Source organism: Saccopteryx leptura, chromosome 2 (genome assembly GCF_036850995.1).
Source record: "Saccopteryx leptura isolate mSacLep1 chromosome 2, mSacLep1_pri_phased_curated, whole genome shotgun sequence".
In the NCBI taxonomy this organism is placed as follows: domain Eukaryota; kingdom Metazoa; phylum Chordata; class Mammalia; order Chiroptera; family Emballonuridae; genus Saccopteryx; species Saccopteryx leptura.
The window spans coordinates 224,940,698-224,959,773 of record NC_089504.1 but is presented as its reverse complement, the minus strand read 5'-3'; the positions used below and the strand labels follow the sequence as shown (position 1 = coordinate 224,959,773).

Below are 19,076 nucleotides of genomic sequence, written 5' to 3'. Positions count from 1 at the left end.
TCAGAAGTCTGAGGTTTTTTCCCATTTCTTGTGTTTTAAACTGGGGGATACAGGCATGATGGAGGATGTAGGGAGCCTCCTGAGAACTGGACACAAGAGGCTATTGGTCCTCTATCCTAGCTCAAGAAACTGGCAGCCAGATCCTTTTCTTCCAGATAGGAGGGTAGGAAACTATGCAGAGAAAAAAAACTTAAAACAAATCACTGAAATCTCAGAGACAAGAGAACATGTTACACCTATTACACAAGCATAGCGATACACTATATCGCTTCTTGGCCTTTTGGTTAAGATCAAATGAAGAATAACATGATATCATAAGAAACATTCAGACTACAAAACAGTCTTTGGAAATGAAAAGTGTTATCATGGAGATGTTTTAAAAATCCAAATACATAGGTTGGGAAATAAAAATTAAGAAAATCTAGCAGTTCCCTGGCTGGTTAGCTCAGTCAGTAAGATTGTCATCTGGAAACGCCAAGATTGCGGGTTCTATCCCTGGCTGGGATGCATACCAAAGCAACAACGAATGCACAAGTGGAACAACAAATGAATGCTTCCCTCTCTGTGTCTGTCTCTCTCCTTCTCTCTGTCTCTCTAAAATCAACCATAAAAAAATAAATAAAAATTGTTTTTAAAAAATCTAGCAGTAAGTAGCTAGGTGGAAAACAAAAGAAAACAAGAAAATTAGAAGACATTTAAAAGGTTTATATCTAAATATCAGGTGTTTCAGAAGAAAGACTACAGAGAAAATAGAAGGGAGAAAAGTAAAATATTTCCAGAAAACTTCCCCAGAAGTTTTAAAGGGCCCATCAAATAATCAGCCTAATGAATAAAAACAGACTCACACTCAGACACATCATTTTAAATTTTAAAACACTAGAATCAAAGTGTAGATCCCATAAGTTTGCAGAGAGAGAGAGAGAGAGAAACAGATCACACACAAAGGACTGACACTTCTTGCACAGAAGGGTTCTGCCTTGACAGGGAACCATAATAGTTTAGAATTCTCAATTGCACTAGAGGCAAGATGACAATGGACCAATAACTACACAATTCTGAAAGAAAATTATTTCCAAGTAAAATTCTATTACTGACAAAAATATCACATATGATGACAGAATCAAAATATGTTCAGACAGGCAAAGTCTTCAAAAAATGTTACTCCTTTTGTCAAAGCTGCTAGAGATTGAGTACCACCAGATCAATAAAGAGAATATCGGAAAGATTCAACACAAGAGAGCTAAGGAGAGCTGCTGAGCCCCAGGCGAGGAGGGTAAGTAGGCCAGACTGAGCTGTTCCAGCTGCCACAGCAGCTTTCTAACTTGAGGACTGAATGGCCCTGAACCTGGCCCAGATTCCTAATCTGTACTCAGCTAGGCTTGGCTTGACCTTGGTCATGTGCTGATGCAATTCCCTTCCAGCCCTGCAGCCTGCCTTAGTGGAGGACCGTCTTTCCTGCACAGAAGGGTTCTGCCTTGACCCACCCTGATAACTGCAGGCAGACACAGTGAGCAAGCAGCAGCAGTACAGAGCAGCCCACTCCCTGCTCTGTAGGATCAGCTACTCCCCAGGACAGTGTTTCTGCAGTCCTTGCCATACCTGGTTCACACTGGAGCCCTTCCTATGCCTTAATGGTGGTGAACCCCGTGTCCTGGGACTCACTCTTGTCACTGCCCACTGACTGCCTCCAAAAGGGCCCCTGTAAAAAGGCAGGAAAGCTGAAGCCATTCTGTGCTGTTCACCTTTTTCTGGAAGCTTCCATCTAATAGTGACAATACTCTCCTTTCTTTATACAGTCAAGTTTGTGCTTATAATTAGGAAACAAAATTTTAATCTCACACTTCGAAAGTCCTAGCATTTTCTTTAAGCCTGTTTGGATCTCATCTACACTCTGGGGGGAAAAGAACTTTGTTAACACAGTTTATTTAATGAAAAATCCACTGTTAATAAAGGCACAGTATATAGTCCTGAAAGGTTTAAATTAACTGTAGAAATTAATACTGTGTTATGATTTTATAGCCCGGCAGAAAAAAATTAATCCTACAGGTATGACTCTGTTTCTCTTTGGAACATTAACCACTACATGTAACTCAGCAATTGTATTGAGATACTTCTTTCCCCATCCACTACACAAATACCTAGTCCTTAAATCCTCTTGGAACCAGTTCTTTGTGACACTCTCAGTAACAATAAAAAAACTGTGAAAAATGCTATCTACTTGTATGAGAATTCTTTTTAACCCCATTCAAAATGAAATAAATTATTTAGCATGTGTTTGTGTGCATACACATTTATGTACATGTGTGTAAATGTGTGTATTTATATATTGATGAGTAAAGCTTATTTTTAAAAGCAAAAAAAGATTAACAAAAGTAAATTGGATAAAAGCCACTTCTGGTAGAAAGATGTTAACATTTTCTGTTTTGAGGTTGTTGTTTTTTTTGTATTTTTCTGAAGTGAGAAGCGAGGAGGCAGAGAGAGACTCCTGCATCTGGGATCCACCCAGCATGCCTACCAGGGGGTGATGTTGTCCATATGGCATTGCTCCGTTACAACCGGAGCCATTCTAGCACCTGAGGCGGAGGCCATGGAGCCATCCTCAGCACCAGGGCCAACTTTGCTCCAATGGAGCCTTGGCTGCGGGAGGAGAAGAGAGGGATAGAGAGAAAGGAAAAGGGGAAGGGTGGAGAAGCAGACTGGGAACTTCTCCTATGTGTCTTGGCTGGGAATCGAACCTGGGACTTCCACATGCCAGGCTGATGCTCTACCACTGAGCCAACTGGCCAGGGCAATGTTTTGTTTCTTAATATCATGGTATATACAGTAATAATCATTGCAATAATAATCTTTAAATTAAATATACATATCTGTTTTACACATTTTTTTGTCCTGAGATACATTTTGCAATAAAATAAACTTATTTAAAAAGAGAACAAGGCCCTGGCCGGATAGCTCGGTTGGTTAGGGCATCGTCCTGAAGCACAGAGGTTGCCAGTTCAATCACTGGTTGGGGCACATACAGGAACAGATTGATGTTCCTGTATCTCTCTCTCTCTCTCTCTCTCTCTCTCTCTCCCTCTTCCTGTCCCACTAAAATCAATCAATAAATAAAAATTTTAAGACTTTATTTTTAATTTTACAGAGGAGGGGGAGAGGAGCAGGAAGCGTCAACTTCCATATGGGCCTTGACCAGGGAAGCCAGGGTTTCGAACTGGCAACCTCAGCATTCCAGGTTGATGCTTTACCCACTGTGCCACCACAGGTCAGGCAATAAATAATTTTTTTTTTAAAGAGAGACAACAAGGGCCCTGGCCAGTTGGCTCAGTGGTAGAGCGTCAGCCCCATGTGTAGAAGTCCCAGGTTCGATTCCTGGCCTGGGCACACAGGAGAAGTACACATCTGCTTCTCCACCTTTCTCCGTCTCCTTTCTCTCTCTCTCTCTTTTCCCCTCCCACAGCCAATCTCCATTGGAGCAAAGTTGGCTCAGGCGCAAAGGACGGCTCTGGTTGCAATGGAGCAATGCTCCAGATGGGCAGAGCATCGCCCCCTAGTGGGTATGCTGGGTAGATCCTGGTTGGGAGCATACGGGAGTCTGTCTCTCTGCCTCCCTGCTTCTCACTTCAGAAAAAAATTTTAAATAAATTAATAAAAGAAAGAAAGAGAGAGAACAAGAAGTTCTGTTCCTCCTGGATACCGAAGGGGATTCCCACCAGAGGGTACTACATACAATATGTCAGTTCCAATTTTCTCTTTCTAAAGGCTCTCTCAACTCAGTGTTGCCAAGCCAATCAAATGAGTCAATATAACCTTAAAGTCAACACCACTAACTGATAACAAGGTTAATAAAGTCACCATTATTTAACCTGGTCCTCAAAATTTTCTTGATCTAATCTCAATATAAAAGGACATACAGCTTCTAAGAAATGCATTCAAATCAAACAGAATTAGCTCCTGCCTTTAAATGAAAAAATCCTTTATGTTATAGATATTCCTGGTGAAAAGAGCATTACATTTATACTGATATGCTAAACTTATCCACTTGAAACTTATCCTACAGTGCCAAAAGGAATTTCATGCAACAAAGTTTTTAATGGCTAACACCCAGAAACAACCAAAATGTTCACCAATAAGGGACTGATAAATATATTGAATATTAGAGTACATTCAAACAATGGTATACTATACAGCAATTTAAAAATGAGGTAGGTCCACAGTATTGATACAAAAATGGGTCTTTATATTAACCCAGGTGCCCAACAGTATTACAGTATGATCTCCCCCCCTCTAGGGAGTAGACTTCAGTATGTAAAAGTAGCAAAGTAAAGAAATAAGAAATTCTAACTTTTTATTTGATATACTTAAAGAAATTTACAGCCTGACCTATGGTGGCGCAGTGGGATAAAGCTTCGACTTGGAACACTGAGGTTGCCGTCGGAAACCTTGGGCTTGCCTGGTCAAGGCACATATGGGAGTTGATGCTTCCTGCTCCTCCCCCTTCTCTCTCTCTCTTTCTCACTCCTCTCTCTCTAAAAATCAATAAATAAAATTTTAAAAAAAGAAAAAGAAATTTACAACCTGAGTATATTATGTAATCAATGAAAGGGAGTTAACAAGACCAGCCAGTCATGGCTGCCCTAAGCCTAGCCTAGTAGGCAGAGAATGGGGGCGGGTAGGGCGTGTTCCCGGAAGAGGAAAACTCCATTCTCCCCCGGCTGTCATTGAACCTGCTTTGCTAGCGGCTTCCAGAACTCAAGATCAGTTTTAATTTTCATTTTAAGAAGGAAGAGCCATTATGCTGTACACCTGAAACTAACACAAATATTATTGAATGGTAACAAAAATGTTTAACGTCCGTTCCACATCTAAAACCTACGCACGTCTGAAAGAAGAGAGGACAACTAAGAAGTGACCGCAGATGATGAGATGGAAGTGTGCCAAGCCTGGGAGTAAGAGCCCTCGGGAACTGTTAGAAAAAGGACCGAGGACAGGTAGGGGACTCTGAGAGAAGAGGCGGGCACTCCGAAAAGAGACACAAACGCCGATGACACAGTCATCCCCATCGGAGGCTTAAATCCTCCCTATGAGCGAACACACGCACACGCGCCCGCACACACACACACAACCGAGGCTTATGAAAGGTCACATATATATTTACCTTTCAGATTACGCACCGCCCTGTAAATCACTCGGAAGACAACTTATTATTTGAAACCGAAGCGTCCCTCCCCAGCATAGCTACCATGCCACAGTGGCCATGTTCTCTGCTCCTTAGCTGAAAGGACATCCAACACGGTAGACTGATTCTGTCCCCTTCCCTGGCTCCCTTAAGGAGCGAGTAGGAATAGTCCCCATAACGCTGACAACACCCCCAGCAAAGGTTCAGAGCCCAAGCCGAACGACGACATAGCCCGGAGCCGCCAGGACGCCCGGCGCGGGCCGTACACCGCGCCCCCTGGCCGTCGTCCCGCGAATCTGGCAGCTTGGGTAGGCAAACTTGCCCGGACCTCCCAGTGCAGTCTTCCGACAGTGAGCGAGCGCGTAGGTGCGACCCGCTCGGTCGCCGCATGGCCATGGCCGGGCCGAGGCGACGTGGCTGGGCCGGAGGGGGCGGCGGAGGCCCCAGTCCCGCAGGTCCGCTCTGCCGGGCACCCGCGCACTCTGCAGGCCCGGCCCAGCCGGCCGGGGACGCCTCCCCGTGCGCGCCTCAGAGACCCGCCGACCGCACTCACCCGCTTCCCCCACTCCCAGGCCGACCCCAGGGCGCACAGAGGGGAAGAGGTTGCCAGCAGTGGGGCGGGCGTGCTCCGCTCTACTTCAGTCCCGGGAGCCGCCAGTCGAGGACGGGCGCTGGGTGACAGCACCGCAGGGTTGGGCGCAGCGCCGTGCGCACCACAGTGACCAATCGGAGCACAGCGACCAATCGCCGGGGGGCGGGGCGAGACTGGTAGGCGGGGCGAGAGCGCCGCAGCTCTGCAGGTCACCAGCCAGATTGCATGCGGGTGCGAGTGGCAGTCGCCTAGACCTGGCTTCTGGTACAGACATCTGAGCGGGCACGGGTGGGCTGCCACCGCTGCATATCGGCTCGTGGACTTAAAAGTGCACCAGCGGTGAGATCACATGCCAAGGGAGGCCAAGACCAAAAGGCAGGGGCTCTCTTTGCCTTTGCCCACAGGCCCAACGGTGTTGGCCGCGACCTGCCCAGAGTAGGGAACATGCTCCAGGAGGGTTCTCAGGAACTCAACGTATGAAGATATGGCCTTTTCAATCCCTGCCACTCAGAAATGGGGGCCTGGAAAAGTGAAGTTACTCATCCAAGACTACTAACTATGTATATAGTAGTGTCTGAGGTGTCCAATACAATACAACTGGTCTCCTGATACTTGTCCTGATGCTTTTATCCGCCATCCACCCAGATTTTTAGCTTTCTTGTAATCAGGTCTCTTCCTACAGTCTCCTTTAAAGACATCTTGAATTTTCAGCATAAATATACAGAATATAAAACACCATTTAGCTGTTTGCAGAACAAATTGTGTAAGTCTGGGTATTATCAATGGGGATCTGAAAGAGTTTATACCTGAGGTATAATGAAATAAATATTTTGTGTCACAAAATGCTATCCTCTTATACTCCTGTTACCCCCCCCCCCTCAGATTTTAGTATATATGGAAGAGAAACAATACCTACTTTTTGTTATTTTTCCACTCTCAGTTCTCATTTTCACAGATACTATTATTTTGTCAGTTGTAAAATAATACACTTATAGTTACAATAGCTATCATCTTTTTTTTTTTTTTTTTTTTTTTTACAGAGACAGAGAGAGAGAGTCAAAGAGAGGGATAGATAGGGACAGACAGACAGGAATGTAGAGATGAGAAGCATCAATCATCAGTTTTTCGTTGTGCATTACGACATCTTAGTTGTTCATTGATGCCTTCTCATATGTGCCCTGAACGTGGGCCTTCAGCAAACCGAGTAACCCCTTGCTCGAGCCAGCGACCTTGGGTCCAAGCTGGTGAGTTTTACTCAAACCAGATGAGCCCGCACTCAAGCTGGCAACCTTGGGTCTCGAACCTGGGTCCTCCGCATCCCAGTCCAATGCTCTATCCACTGCACCACCACCTGATCAGGCAGCAATCATCTTAATACATGTGCTAGGATCTAGGTGCTCAATAAATATTTGTTTAATAAATTACTTTTGAAATAGGTACAACCCTAAAAAAGGTTAAATTGCTAACCTGTAAAAGTTGGCTTTTTAAAAACAAGTTTTAAAATTTTGCTTCTGTCCTGATTATTGTATTGGTATTGGGTCTGGCTCAGAGTAGAGGGGAAAACAACCACAAAATAGCAGTGGCTTAACAGAATATTGGTATTTCTCTTTTATGTTTAAGAAGTCCAAAGTTAGCTAGTGAGAAAAAGTCCAAAGTTGTTAGTCTGGAACAGAGCTGGCACTTCATGGAGACATATCCAGCCTCCTTGCTCCAGCCAAGAAAGTCACACATATAATTATTTATGCTTTAAAATATATGGACACTTGGAAGATAGCAAGTTCCTTTCCCACTATCACCTCATGGTCTAAAAGAGTTGCAGTAGCTCCAGCCATTGAGCCTGCATTCCAGCCATTAGAAGAGGGGACAAAGAAGGGAACACTCTTCTCTTTAAGAACTTTTCCAGCCTGACTAGGTGGTAGCACAGAGGATAAAGCATCAACCTGGGATGCTGAGGACCCAGGTTCACAACCCTGAGGTCGCCGGGTTGAGTGCAGGCTCACCAGCTTGAGCACAGTTACCAGCTTGAATGTGGGATCATAGATATGACCCCATGATTGCTGGCTTGAGCCCAAAGTCGCTGGCTTGAGCAAGGGGTCACTGGCATAGCTGGAGCCCCCCACACCCGTCCTATCAAGACACGTATGAAAAGCAATCAATGAACAACCAAAGTGCTGCAACTACTAGTTGATGCTTCTCATCTCTCTTCCTTCCTGTCTCTCTCTCTCTCTCTCTCTTGCTTAAAAAAAGAAAAAAAAGAACCTTTCCAAATGTTTGCATATACCTTTTCTGCTTTTGTTGTGCTAGCAAAAACTTAGTCACTTAACTACACTAAACTGCAAGGAAGGCTAAAAATAGGGTTGTTACAAAAGAAGGAAGGAAGAATAGATATATAGTAAGTTTCTATCATAGTCTAAATCTCATCACTTTTTAAAATATTGAGTATTTTAAGATTCTCCAAGCCTGACCAGGCAGTGGCGCAGTGGATAGAGCATTGGACTGGGATGCAGAGGACCCAGGTTCGAGACCCCAAGGTCGCCAGCTTGAGTGCGGGCTCATCTGGTTTGAGCAAAGCTCACCAGCTTAGACCCAAAGTCACTGGCTCGAGCAAGGGGGTACTCAGTCTGCTGTAGCCCCACAGTCAGGCACATATGAGAAAGCAATCAATGAACAACTAAGGTGTCGCAACAAAAAACTGATGATTGATGCTTCTCATCTCTCTCCGTTCCTGTCTGTCCCTATCTAATCTATCCCTCTCTCTGATTCTCTCTCTGTAAAAAATAAATAAATAAATAAATAAATAAATAAAGATGCCCCAATCTTGGCCTGTGGTGGCACAGTGGGTAAAGAGTTGACCTGGAATGCTGAGGTTGCTGGTTCGAAATCCTAGGCTTGCCGGGTCAAGGCACATATGACAAGCAATCAATGAACAACTAAAGTGAAGCAGCTATGAGTTGGTGCAATATACTGGTCCAAACCGGCAAAATAGCTCTACCCCTTTAATCATTGCGTCAACGGAAGATTCCCCCACAGATTTTCCAAATGTCCTCTAGAGGGCAGTACTCCCCTTTGAGAAACACTAAGACCCCACCCTGCATTCAGCCTGTCATGTTCAGCACACCTCTAAGGATTACAATCCTGTATGCAGGTTGAATCTGATTGTACTCATTTGACAGATGAGGAAAGGGCAGTTCAGGAAGGTCACATAGCTAATGTAGGGCAAAACCTGGACCTAAATGCAAATCTGCCTAGCTCCAAAGCCCTTTTTCTTCCCACTGCATTACATTACTTCGAACTCATTAGTATCAGGGGCAGTCAGGGAGGCAAAAACCTCGAAGCAAATAAAGGACAAAAATGATACTCCAACTATAAAACAGACTGAATCTGAGGCAGCCCCAAGAATTGCAATGTATGAAGTTTTTGAATTTTCACTCTAGAGGTGTCACTAATGTGATCTGCTCCAGTCTCTGCCAACACCATAGCACAATGTGTGGGTAAGAACAGGTTTGGGAATCAGACCAACCACAGCAGCCTGGGTTCAAATCCCAACACTTTCTAGCTGTATGACCCACGGCAAGTTACTTAACCTCTCTGTGCCTTAGTTTGCTAATCTCTTAAAAAGAGTTAACAATTATACCTATATCATAGGGTTGTTGTAAAGATTAAATTAGTTAATGCAAGGCAAGTGTTCAACAAGTGTAAGCTGAAGGAAAGGGAATAGAGAGGTAGAAGAGGGTAAAAGGGAGATAAGTGGTGATGGAGACTTAACTTGGGGTGATGTGCATACAGAGGGTGTATTATGGAATGGCACAACTGAAACCTATGTAATTTTTTATTTTATTTATTTATTTATTTATTTATTTATTTTGTATTTTTCTGAAGCTAGAAACGGGAGAGACAGTCAGACAGACTCCCGCATGCGCCCGACCGGGATCCACCCAGCACGCCCACCAGGGGGCGACGCTCTGCCCACCAGGGGGCGATGCTCTGCCCCTCCGGGGCGTTGCTCTGCCACGACCAGAGCCACTCTAGTGCCTGGGGCAGAGGCCAAGGAGCCATCCCCAGCGCCCGGGCCATCTTTGCTCCAATGGAGCCTCGGCTGCAGGAGGGGAAGAGAGAGACAGAGAGGAAGGAGAGGGGGAGGGGTGGAGAAGCAGATGGGCGCTTCTCCTGTGTGCCCTGGCCGGGAATCGAACCCGGGACTTATGCACGCCAGGCTGACGCTCTACCACTGAGCCAACCGGCCAGGGCCGAAACCTATGTAATTTTATTGTCCAATGTCACTCCAATAAATTAAATTAAAATAAAAAGCAAGCTTGACCTGTGGTGGCACAGTGGATATAGCATTGACCTGGCATGCTGAGATCACCAGTTTGAAATCCCAGGCTTGCCCGATCAAGGCACATACGAGAAGCAACTGCTATGAGCTGGTGCCTCCTGCTCCACCCCACACACACCTTTCTCTCTCTCTCAAAAGTAAATTTAAAATAAACGTGTGAGATATTGTTGCCTTCTCTGTACCTCATACCTTGTGCCTCATTATCATGCCATATTGCTTTCCTGACTCAGGATAATTTCAGCAAGCATTTGTCCTATCTATGCCTCATGATCTCTGTCTGTGTAAACTTGCACTGCTATTTACTTCACTTGCTCAGCATTGAGTAGTTCTAATTTCCATGGGAGCATACAACAATTTCATGCAGGCTTAACAAATAAGGTATTGATTCGGAAGGATCTTGAAGAAAAAGTTACAGATGAGTAGGTATAGTGTGTTCACATTTGTGTATGTATTTGAGACAGTGGGTATGTGTAAATTATATACATTTTTGGATGGATATTAGCAGGATAATGTCCTCCAAAACAGATCCTAATCCCCAGAATCTGTGAATAATTTGTTACATAATAAAGGGAAATGAAATTAACTGACCTTAAAATAGGGAGATTATGCTCAATTATCTGGTGGGACCAACATAACTTAACCATGAGGGTCTTTAAAAGTAAGAGAGGGCCGGGCTTGTGGTGGCATGTGGATAGAGCATTGACCTGGAATGCTGAGGTGGCCATTTCAAAACCCCAGGCTTGCTGGTTCAAGGAACATATGAGAAGCAACTACTATGAGTTGACTCTTCCCGTACCCCCCCTTTCTCTCTCTTCTCTCTCTAAAAAAATCAATAAATAAAATATTTTAAAAAATAAAAACACTGCCTGACCAGGCAGTGGCGCAGTGGATAGAGCATCGGACTGGGATGCCGAGGAGGTTCACGGCCCCAAGGTTGCCAGCTTGAGCGCAGGCTCATCTGGTTTGAGCAAGCTCACCAGCTTGGACCCAAGGTCGCTGGTTCGAGCAAGGGGTTACTCGGTCTGCTGAAGGCCCGCGGTCAAGGCACATATTAGAAAGCAATCAATGAAAAACTAAGGCAGCAGCTCTCAACCTGTGGGTCGCGACCCCGGCGGGGGTCGAATGACCAAAACACAGGGGTCGCCATTTCCGATGGCTTTAGGCGACCCCTGTGTTTTGGTCATTCGACCCCCGCCGGGGTCGCGACCCACAGGTTGAGAACCGCTGAACTAAGGTGTCGCAACAAAAAACTGATGATTGATGCTTCTCACCTCTCTCCATTCCTATTTGTCTGTCCCTATCGATCCCTCTCTCTGACTCTCTCTCTCTGTCTCTCTAAAAGAAATAAAAGTTAAAAAATAACACTAAAGCAAGTTTTAAAAAAGTGGAAGGGGGAGGCAGGAGAGTCATGTGACATGAGGAGGATTGGACCTGCTGTCACTGGTTTTGAAGGCAAATGAAGGGGGCCACAAGCCAAAGAGTGCTGGCAGCCTCTAGAAGCTAGAAGAGGTAAGACTGGGTTCTTCCTTAGAGCGTCCAGTACCTTGATTTTAGCCCATTGAGTTCTACTTTGAACTTCAGGCCTCAAGAACTGTAAGATAAATTTGTGCTGTTTAAGGAACTAAGTGTGTAGTCATTTGTACAGCAGCACTTAATGGAGCTGAAGGACAAATGGCATACATCAGTCGTCCAGGGAAGATGTGTGTCTTCAAAAAGAAAGCCAGACTTGTGAAATTGGTTTTGGCAGGAATGAAAGTCCCTTAGACCCTACTTTCTTAGGTCTAAATTTGGGTGGATAAGGGCATTTTTAGGTCACTCGAGGGCTGTCCCAAAGTAGAAGAATGTTGGGCTAATTCAATCCACAGCAGGCTAGGGGTGCACAACCTGGAGAAGCCACAGGCCTAATTATCCCACCCTAGGGACAGTCTTCCCTTCTTCTGGGTCATCCTTGAGCCATGAGGAAAATTATATTTTGATGTTCTAGACTAGACTCAGTCAGGCAAGAGGTATAATAAGCACATTTGTAGGTCTGCCCAGTGTCCCCCACTTGGAGCCCAGTGGGGGTGGCAGCAGTAATACCAAGGAAAGTGAGTATCTGAGAGTTGCATTTGGGGTTGAGGGGCTCATTTGTTCCCCTCAATTGCTGATTTCTGAGAATCCAGGTGGTGGAAATGTGGATTCCATTTAAGGTCTTCAGTAAATTTACGTTGCATGAATGGAACATGCTCAAAATCAAAAGGCACTACTTCTAGGAACAGGCAAACCATCAGCAGATCAGCAACCACATCTGAGGGGTACTGGGAATGTTCCAAAAGGTGGCTGAGGCCCAGTGATGGGGACTCAGGCAGCTGGGAGCAGGGAAGTATGTTAGGGAGTAATAGGCCCCAGCCATAGAGACAATGTAACAGGGGCTTTCATCTTTGGAAGGGGCACCCCCAAAGCAGGCCTATGTCCTTGCACAAGGGTGAAGAACATGCGTAGTAATGCCATCGTTGTACCAAAGAACTTAAAACTATCGCCCTGAGGTACCAAACTTCTGAAGGTGAGCCATAGGCACAAAGAACAAAGGCAAAACTGAGTCAGCTGGGGGACAAAAGCCACCATGATGGAGGCTCTCTCTGTCCTCAAGGTGTTGGGGCCAGGGACCTGGTCCTACAGTTTGAAGAAAGGAAAAATGAAAAGGCTGGAACCAGGCAGAGTTTGATATGGACTAATTAATAAGTTCAGAAATCTCAATAAATTACTACTACACCTGAAAAGTTGATAGTTAGGAGGTGAAAAGTAACAGGAAAAGGTCAATGCTGTCATAAGAAATGTGTGAGATTCCAATTTAACTAACTCCAAAAAACTGGCCAAAGCCTTCTTTCTGACCTGGTGTTCAGTTACTTAAATAAGTAAATCTGCTTTTACTTAACTAAATTACCTTCTTAACAAGAATAATTTATGTTATGGTCAGTTTTTATATCATCAATCTAAAAGATAAAAAAGCATTTAGGTTGTCAGCCAAAAAACATGGTTATTTTTTTTATTTATTAACATGGTTATTCTTATTAGTTGTTTATACAATGATGGACCATTGAATAATCATTAAAATCAACTTTATTAATATGGACATTTACAAACATAAAGTGTGCTGTGCTGAAATTAAGGATTTACTAGAAGTCTTGGATAATTTTTCCTTCCCATCATCCAATAATGAAAATGGTTTCTTTTATATGTTCCAGCAATTCAGTTAGGTGTCTCATACAGCAAATTCCCTTTTTAGCAAGTTCACAGAATCATAGGCTTCTAAAATGTTTTGGAACTTAGCTCTCATTATAAAGCTCTATGTTGTACTGTTTACAATTTTGTTTAGAATAATGCTGTCATTCTGGAAGCCAAGTAACTCATTCAACAAAATAAACACATTATAGCAATTAATGCCCCATCATTTAAGCAAATAGGCCTGAAATTTCCTTTTAATTTGTGTGTGTGTGTGTGTGTGTGTGTGTGTGTGTGTGACAGAGACAGAGAGAGACAGTGAGAGGGACAGATAAGGACAGACAGGAGAGAGATGAGAAGCATCAATTCTTCTTTGGGGCACCTTAGTTGTTCACTGATTGCTTTCTCATATGTGCCTTGACTGGGGGGCTACAGTAGAGTTAGTGACCTGTTGCTCAAGCCAGCAACCTTTGGGCTCAAGCCAGCAACTATGGGGTCATGTCTATGGTTCCACACACAAGCCAGTGACCCGTGCTCAAGCTGGTGAACCCGCACTCAGCTGGAGACCTTGAGGGTTTGAACCTGGGTCCTCTGCATCCCAGTCCAAAGCTCTACCCACTGTACCACCACCTGGTCAGGCCTGAAATGTCCTGTTTTGAAGATGTAGTTTTAACTATCATATACTTGACAAAATACCTATTCTTTCAAAATGACAATGGCATGTGCCATGCTTCTGAACTGGATCCATAATACAGCACTCTGAATTCAGTGAAGAAACAGACCTGCTCCTTCTGATCACTCTCCATACCCTCTAGTTGCCCGTTTCTGTGGCTAGAGCAATTATACAAACCTTAAAAAGTCAGATTTGAGGCCTGACCTGTGGTGGCGCAGTGGGATAAAGCGTCGACCTGGAAATGCTGAGGTTGCCGGTTCAAAACCCTGGGCTTGCCTGGTCAAGGCACATATGAGAGTTGATGCTTCCAGCTCCTCCCCCCCTTCTCTCTCTCTGTCTCTCCTCTCTCTCTCTCTGTCTCTCCCTCTCCTCTCAAAAAAAAAAAAAAGTCAGATTTGACTTTACTTTGGGTAGTGGGCACACAATGCAATCTACAGTTCATGTATCATAGAAATGTACACTTGAAACCTGTGTGATCCCATTAACCAATGCTGTCACTTCAATAAATTTAATTGGAGGTCCTGGCCGGTTGGCTCAGTGGTAGAGCATCGGCCTGGCATGCGGAAGTCCCGGGTTCGATTCCCGGCCAGGGCACACAGGAGAAGCGCCCATCTGCTTCTCCGCCCCTCCTCCTCTCCTTCCTCTCTGTCTCTCTCTTCCCCTCCCGCAGCCAAGGCTCCATTGGAGCAAAGATGGCCCAGGCGCTGGGAATGGCTCCATGGCCTCTGCCTCAGGCGCTAGACTGGCTCTGGTCACAACAGAGCGACGCCCTGGATGGGCAGAGCATCGCTCCCTGGTGGGCGTGCCGGGTGGATCCCGGTCCGGCGCATGCGGGAGTCTGTCTGCCTTCCCATTTCCAGCTTCAGAAAAATACCAAAAAAGAAAAAGTCAGATTTGCTGAAAGTGGATGGGATGTGACCATCTCATGAATGCCAAACTCTTGTTGGTTGGCAAAGGTACAAATTGGCAGAAAATTCAGAGATCTTGTCTTTTTTTATTAAAGGATTCCTAAGACACAAAATTAGATTCTTCAGACAGTAAATTGATATTTTCATGTGGCTGAAAAAACCTCTGGTGAGTCCCATACATGACACAGAGAGACAAGTAGATTCACGTAAACCTAACATTTCAATCTCTCCGTAGAATGAAGCCAGAGGTGAAATCTTAAGTTTCCATTGAGCCCAAGGTCTTTATTCTTTTTTCTTCCCTGAAAGGTCAGAAAATGCACTCAAAAGACACAGGTGTCTATTTCTAGAATAGCTAAATCAACGAGCTTGGCTGATTGATTTCTGTAGCCAATGGCTAAGGAAGTTAGGCAAGAAAAAGTACAAGCCAGATATTTAGTGTTTTTATTGTTGTTGTTTTTTAATTCACTAGCCACAGGGAAGACCTTTATAAAAAGAGTACAGTAACTCCACAGGTTAATTTCCTGATCTTAACATTTCCACCCACATCGTGTCCCAAAAGTCTCAGAACAGATTTGTGCTTTAACCTTTTGAGTATAGTACTAACATTCATATACGTCCTCATGCCTCCTGACCATCCAGAATATGATAGATATATTTTTAAAATGTGTAAGGAAACATTAAACAAAAGGCAAATGTATGTTCTTATTGTCTCCTTAAATTGGTTATCAAACATGATTTTAAGTTAATAAAACTGGAACTGGAACTAATTTCATTTTTTGAAAAAACAAAACAAAACTCACTCCTGGGGGTCAGCAAGCATGAAAAAAACTCACTACTCAAAGGGTTAATAACTTCTGGTGTATGAGTGGGCAAACTTGCAAAAACCGTGTATCACCTGGAGGTTTACTTGCTTAATTTCACACTTATTTAGTTTTATAACTTTTGCTAAATATGTATTTTTATTGTTGTTGAAATACTGTGTTTGAAGATGGTATGCAACTGTTTTAAAGTTATTGTAGTTTAAAACTGCACTAAGACACTTGGAATAGCCTTTATGATTCCCAGTCTGAGTCTCTGTCCTAAGTCATTGTATAATATAACTGACAAACTCTGAAATGGATTAAATTGTTTTATTTGAAGTCCTCTTCTTTTCTTGCTGTATTCCCAGAGCAACGCCAGTTGGACATTTCTGTGATGCAGTTTCATACAGCCTTCTCCCTCACACATGACTGTCGGTGTAAGTAGTTTTATGAACAGTACTGAGGCACACAGTTCTCAAACCTCTGTGTGATAGCCATAAATCTCAGCCTCAATGTGTGTCAGTACAACTAAAAATGATTTGGGGCAGTACTGTGGATGCTAAAATGGTCAGATTTTAGTAAATTTCCACATGTTCATCCAATTGAAAAAACCTGTCTTGACTCTAGGTCTTTTCCCCTCTTCTCCCTGATCAATGATATTTGGGTTTTTATCTGTGACTTCTTTTGTTTTTATAAAGGTCTCATACATTTCTTGGGCTCTGGCAATTTCTTTTTGTGCATCAAAATGGACTTTCTGCCTGGTTAGGAGGGGAACAATTAAATTAAAATCGTTAACTCGCTTGTTTAGTTTCTGGATGTTTTCTTGAAACTGCTCACAAGCTTGGTTCCACTGTTTCTGTTGAGTTGGTGTCATGGGGTTCCCAAGTTTTTTCCTGGACACTAAAATTGCCTCTCTGAGTTGATCAATAGTGTCCGTTATTTCCTTTTGCATTAGGATCCATTCTGGTTGGTATCCATTGTCTATCAATATTCTGTTCAGGTTGTGAGTCATGGGATCAATGTATGAACAGCCAGAAAACTTTTTTAGAGGTTTTCCTTTACCGCTGAGATTATCAAAGTCTCCTTTTGCCATTGATTCCTGGATGAGATCCTCCACTAAACGCTCTATTGCTTGAGTTATCTTTTGCTCTTTACTCTGCCTCACATCCTTGACAGTTAAACCATCAGGAAAATACTGGCCATGTAATTTCTGCTTTTGATATTCCATCACTTGCTCAGTTGCACGGTCTGCTCTAAATTGCCTATATTGCTTCTCTCGTTGACTTGGAGTTCCAAAACCAATACCTTCAAAACTTAAATAATGCCGGTGTTGGGGTGTTCTATATTTGAATTTTTCTTCTTCTTCTTCTTCAACTTTACTCTGTCTGGCATTTGTTTGTTCCATCACATGGGAAAGTACCTTCCTATAAGCTTCTTCAATCTTTATAAATGTTGCAGAATCAGCAGTAGGAGAGCCCCCGTCTGGGTGGTATTGTTTGGCAAGCTTACGAAAAGATTCCCTGACATTATCTGCAGAGCATCCTTCATCCAGATTCAGCAGCCTATAATATTCCCTCATCTTCTTTTTTGATTTATGAGTTGACATCATCCTATTTCTAATGACTCCAAGATAAGGAAACATTTCCATTCGATTAGGAATCATTACAGCATTTATCAGACGAAATCTTAAGATTTGAGCCATCATCACATACAGTGTGTTCATTATTGTACCCAGAGTTCTTCCTAGCAATGATCTATAAAATGACAACAAATATAGGGTGAAGAAAGTTGTATTATCTGCTAATTTCATATTTTCAGCAATAAGGAAAAAATTACAAGTACAATATGGGGCAGGTCTTTCTAAGGAGGCTGGCAAAACCCTTATAGCTATATTTTACCTATATTAGCGGAGAAATGGAAGTTTATGATATCAGCATTAACATACGGATATAATCTGGATTCTACTCACTAACCACAAAATTTTAGAGCAGGCAAGTTCTTAGAGATAATTGATCCAATCTTCTTATTTTAAGAAAAAATGTAAGCCCAGCCTGACCTGTGGTGATGCAGTGGATTAAGAATCAACCTGGAATGCTGAGGTCACTGGTTCGAAACCACAGGCTTGCACAGTTAAGGCACATACAAGAAGCAACTACTATGAATTGATGCTTCCCATTTCCCTCACCCCCTTCTCTCTCTCTCTCTCTCTAAAATCAATCAATAAAACCTTAAAATATATATAAATAAAATAAAATAAATAAACAAAGGGGGAAAATGTAAGCCCAGAAGGTTAAGCAGCAAAACCTGGTCACATAGCAAGGTATTAGCAAAATGGTTAGGGTTAGGACACAATAAGATGTTCCTCTGTATCTCCAGTAGATTATTAACTTTATTAGCACCACCATTTCTTTACTCTATCAGTGTGTTCGTCTCAAAGATTCTGTTCATGAGAAAACTTACATACATGAAACAGAGGCTATGAGAAAGTATTGTACGTAGTCTGACACTAAATTGAATAGAATCAAGTATCCAAAAGACTTTAGCTCTAATAGCTTTGTTTGGAAGGAGCTGTTTGCTACCTGCGGGAAAACCAAGATAAAAGGTGAGCCCTCCCAACATGTTAGCTGTTATTTTAAAAACACATGGTATAGTAGAGGAGAAAGGGTTCTCCACAGATAATGGCAATGAAATGATGGAAGTGGTTTAACTGTGTCATTTTGATGTACGTACGCTAAAACAGGTCTCTGGGGACCCCAATTTTCTGCACAACTGGGATCAATGGCGTTTAGAGTCTGTTGGAAGACAGTGGTAGGGCCAACGGCGGTCCTTGCAGGGGAGTGGTCAGTCCTAACGCGAGACACGGACGCCGGGCCCCTACTCACCTTCTCAGACGCCGGAATGAGGCTCAGCGGCTCCCCCCATGCTGTGCCTTTGCGCAAGCGTGTGCGGTCCGCCCTTCACTCCTAGGAACCTCCACCGGGGCCGGCGGCGGCGGCGGCGGCGGCGGGGTCTCCGCTGCACTGTACCCTTTTACACTGAGGTACTTGAGAGGCGGTAGAGGGGCAGAATCGTACCCCGTCAGGACAGGTGTCCTACCTTACCAGGGAACCCAAGAATCTCTCTCAAAGCATAGTCTACCCGAAAGGGCACAGGCAGGACATTTCGGGGAGGCCGTCCCGCTCTGGGGCGTCCCGCTCCGCCTCCGTCCCCGCCTCGAGCGTGAAGTGGTGAGGCCCATTGGGATTGTGGGAGATGTAGTTCTCCGAGAAGTGCGACGCGGCCGGACGCCGCCGTGCACCTGCGCCTGCTCCTTCGCCTACCGCATGGGAGGTGGGGCTGGGGGGACGGACGAGCAGGGTGTCGCGGAGACCTGCGTGGAGGCATGGAGGG

At 44.0% G+C, this 19,076-nt stretch overlaps 2 protein-coding genes and 1 non-coding gene across 5 annotated transcripts in view; 1 reads left to right on the top strand and 2 right to left on the bottom strand.

Moving 5' to 3' along the window:
* The window catches only part of TMEM50B (transmembrane protein 50B), a 46,758-nt gene extending 28,074 nt beyond the window's left edge, over nt 1–18,684 (bottom strand). The window contains exon 1 of one of the 3 annotated variants that reach the window (XM_066370305.1): nt 18,569–18,684. The gene's annotated coding sequence lies outside the window, so the exon portion shown is untranslated. Of the gene's footprint in view, nt 1–5,155; nt 5,312–5,729; nt 5,873–18,568 lie in introns of those variants that run through there. The other 2 variants (XM_066370304.1, XM_066370306.1) reach the window with 2 other exon arrangements.
* Nucleotides 3,306–3,381, top strand: TRNAM-CAU (transfer RNA methionine (anticodon CAU)). The gene has a single exon. It is a non-coding gene; the product is annotated as a tRNA-Met (tRNA).
* On the bottom strand, nt 14,953–18,688 carry DNAJC28 (DnaJ heat shock protein family (Hsp40) member C28). The gene is made up of 2 exons (XM_066370303.1): nt 18,569–18,688; nt 14,953–17,440 (listed from the first exon to the last, which is right to left on the bottom strand). Exon 2 carries the CDS (start codon nt 17,407–17,409, stop codon nt 16,255–16,257), a length of 1,155 nt encoding a protein of 384 aa, XP_066226400.1. The 5' UTR covers nt 17,410–17,440; nt 18,569–18,688; the 3' UTR covers nt 14,953–16,254.
* Nucleotides 18,689–19,076: the final 388 nt, after the last annotated feature.

Bases quoted from the DNA above. Each gene is read 5' to 3' on its own strand.
- DNAJC28 (XM_066370303.1), bottom strand. From the start codon at position 17,409: ATGAACACACTGTATGTGATGATGGCTCAAATCTTAAGATTTCGTCTG.